The sequence below is a fragment of the Apteryx rowi genome, unplaced genomic scaffold (genome assembly GCF_003343035.1).
Source record: "Apteryx rowi isolate R43461 unplaced genomic scaffold, aptRow1 scaffold_7, whole genome shotgun sequence".
Taxonomy (NCBI): Eukaryota; Metazoa; Chordata; class Aves; order Apterygiformes; family Apterygidae; genus Apteryx; species Apteryx rowi.
In genome coordinates this window covers 5,656,304-5,659,312 of record NW_020450982.1, presented here as the reverse complement: position 1 = coordinate 5,659,312, position 3,009 = coordinate 5,656,304, and the positions used below count along the sequence as shown (strand labels likewise).

The following is a 3,009-nucleotide window of genomic DNA, read 5'->3' as shown; positions in this document are numbered from 1 at the left end:
CACCCCAAAGGCTGGGCAGCCCCCTGGAGCTGCCCCAGGGGTTGAGCATCCCCCCTCAAGGTCCCAGCATCCCCCTGCAAGGCCAGGCATCGCCCCACAGCCTCCCCCAGCAATAAGCACCCCCCCCCAAGGGCAGGGTGTCCCCCCCCACACCCACACCCAGGGCTGATACCCCCCAGGACCTCACAGGGGGCAGCGAGGTGCCCCGCTCTTTGGGCTGCTCGTGCATGCTGCCCCCGCAGCGCCGTGGGCAGCTGAGCCAAGCGTCCCGGGGCTGGAGGGAGAGGGAGGCAGTGCCTCCCATATCCATGGGGCAAGGGGTAAATGCCAGCAACAATGATGTGCAGCATAATTACAATTCAAGGGATCCCAGAGAGGCCAGCTGTGTCCCTGTGACCACTGGCCTGTTTTGGGGTGGTTCTTGGGGGATTTAGCGCCGGTTCGTTGGGGGACCCAACCTTCGCCCAGGTGTCATGGGCCTGGGACAGGCTCTCAGCYGGCTACGGCAGCTCCCCACAGTCCCAGCATCACTTCCCGGCTCATCCCTGACCCTGCTGTGGTGTGCCAGCCCCAAGGCAGGCCAGTCTGCTGGCCAAACTTTTGCTTTTTTATGGGAGCTTGGCTAATTTTGCACCATCCCCAGGTCTTTTGGGCACAGGCCGTGCATGGACAGGGAACACTGCCCCGTGGAGCTAGCAAGGCACCCGAGGGGTTTCAGTAAACCCACATCCACCAGCATCCATCGTCTCTGCCACCCTCACTAGTTGCCCCGTTGCTTTCCCAGTGCGGCAGAGAGCTGGTAACAATGAGGCTCGTCTTGGTCTCTTGTTACTGGCCAAGAACCGGGCAAAAGTCCCGTGAACAACTCATGGGAGTCGGCCAGCTCCTTAACAACTCCTGGGCATGGCCCACACCAGCCAGGGCCGCCGCCGTTTAACTCTCTTCRCGGGCGTTAGCGGCGTGGAAAGGGTTTCTCCCTCATCCTGCGACAGGCCTGTAGCATCTGGCTTTTCCCCAAATACAGAAGGGAAACAGCTATTCAGCACTTCTTGTGCCTGATTGCTATTAACAGCTCTACCATTCCTATTCCTCGGTGGACCGATACTACTGCTGGGCAGCTGCTTCTTTTTATAAACTTAGCTTTAAAAGTTAAGTTGTCCTCCTTCTCCGACGCAGCACAGCCCACCGTGGGGCACTCCGCGCTCCTCTGCTTCCCCATCCCCACTGCCTCCTTTCCTCAGCTGCCACTTCCTACTCGTGACCATGGGTTTCTACCTGTGGCTCTTCTACCAGTGCCCGGCAGATACAGAAACAGCATCTGTTTTGCTGGAAAAGCTGTGGGCTGGTCAGCCCAGAACCGAGCTGCTGTGGGCGTCCCCAGGCCGGCGCCAAGGGCAGCAGCCCGTCGCCCCACTGACAGCCGGCACGGGGCTGACAGAGCCCAGCTCGGGCTGCGAGCCGCCAGGGGCAGGGGACGGGAGCTGCATGGTGACACCGGTACAGTGATGGGGGCCAGAGACAGGATGGTGACCTGGAGCCTCTGCAGGGCTTTGCAGGGATGCGGGCACCACGAAGCCCCTGCTGCCATGGGTATCCTGCTCCCTGCCTGCTGCTTCCCCCTGCTCCTTGAGGGGTCCCTCTGGGGCATCCTCCAGACCTTCCCTCCTGGCTCTGCGGGATGCTGGAGCAATAACAGACCCTCTCAGAGAGCACGGTCCAGGCTACCTGGACCACTATGGCTCCACAGGCCAGGGGACAGCCCTGGGGCTCAGCTGGATTTGCCCGATGCCCCATCCTGGGGCACCAAGTGCTTCCCTGGGACCTGGGCTTCCGGCACAGCAGGGCCCCATCCTGGCTCCCTCACACTGGCACAGGGCTTCTCTGCTGCAAGGCGCCGTGCCGGCGGTTTCAGGATCCTCCCGGAGGCCCTGGAGACATCCCCAGCCAGGGCACTGCTCTGTGGTGTCCCTGCCTGCACCACGCCACATGCTTCCCCATCCCGCTGCCTCCCAGGCGCTGCTCCCTAGGATGCCTCTGCTCCCCCTGTCCCATGACCCGCATGGCCCGAGCACCAGCCCGGGTCCAGCAAGCACAGCTGTGGCCTGCGCTGCCTTGGCACAGCAGCCGGGCAGGCCGCAAGGGACCCCATGGAAGAGGGGTGCCATGGGGGTGCAGGGCTCAGCAGGACAGTGCCTGGTTTGGGGGTGCCAGGCTCCGCGAGGGGAAATGCTCCGAGCCGCAGGGAAGGCTCCTGCAGCAATAAAGGGGATTGAAAAGCCAGCAGGAAAACACGCTGGTGTGCAGGCGCCCCCCTCCTCAGGGCTGAGCCTGCCCCTGCCCAGATACCACAGCGATGGGCTCTTGGTGATGCTGAGACCCAGGGGTGTTGGGTCTCGGTGCTAGGGTCCTTATTTCCCACACAGCCACCCAGGAGGGCACCTGGGCGAGCTGCTGAGCCCCTCTGGGATGCAGGACCCTGAGCCAGGGAAAGGCTCATGCGCGGGGAGACAGCATTTGCTGCTTCTTGCTGACCGGCTGTTTTATATCAAGGCGGGAGGGGGGGATTTGCTGTTCTAGATGGTATTTTAATGGACAGCCAGGCAGCTGGAGCCGGGGAGAAGCCTGCTTTACATTGTTTGGGGTTGTAACAAATAAATTCAATTAAAGGCAAATGGCTGCGCGCAGCCCCCACCCTGCGCGGTGTCTCTGCGGCACCGGTGGCTACGAGAGCGGCAGCCGTGGGCGCGAGGCGGGAGCCCAGCGCGGCCGGCCCCCGGCGCTCTCCCCCGCGCCAGGGCCACCCACGGGCCCGGCTGCCCATGCCACTCGTCCCGGCTGTGCGCGAGGGTTGGTGCTGGGCCGAGCTGGCGGGATGCGGCGAGATCCGGCACGAGAGGGCTGGGGCGCGGGAGCGTGGGGCGCCCGAGCCACCCCCTGCGCCCCATATTGCACATCCCAGCCCTTAGCACCAAGGGACGGGAACGTCCCCGAGGCCAGGGCTCCGCGTGG

General features: G+C 63.7%; 1 protein-coding gene across 1 annotated transcript in view; it reads right to left on the bottom strand.

Moving 5' to 3' along the window:
* Positions 1 to 229, bottom strand: part of PTCH2 (patched 2) — a 25,353-nt gene extending 25,124 nt beyond the window's left edge. The window contains exon 1 of the mRNA XM_026086674.1: positions 188 to 229. Coding sequence (XP_025942459.1) covers positions 188 to 229 — 42 coding nt within the window. The remainder of the gene's footprint in view (positions 1 to 187) is intronic.
* Between the last annotated feature and the right edge of the window lie 2,780 nt (positions 230 to 3,009).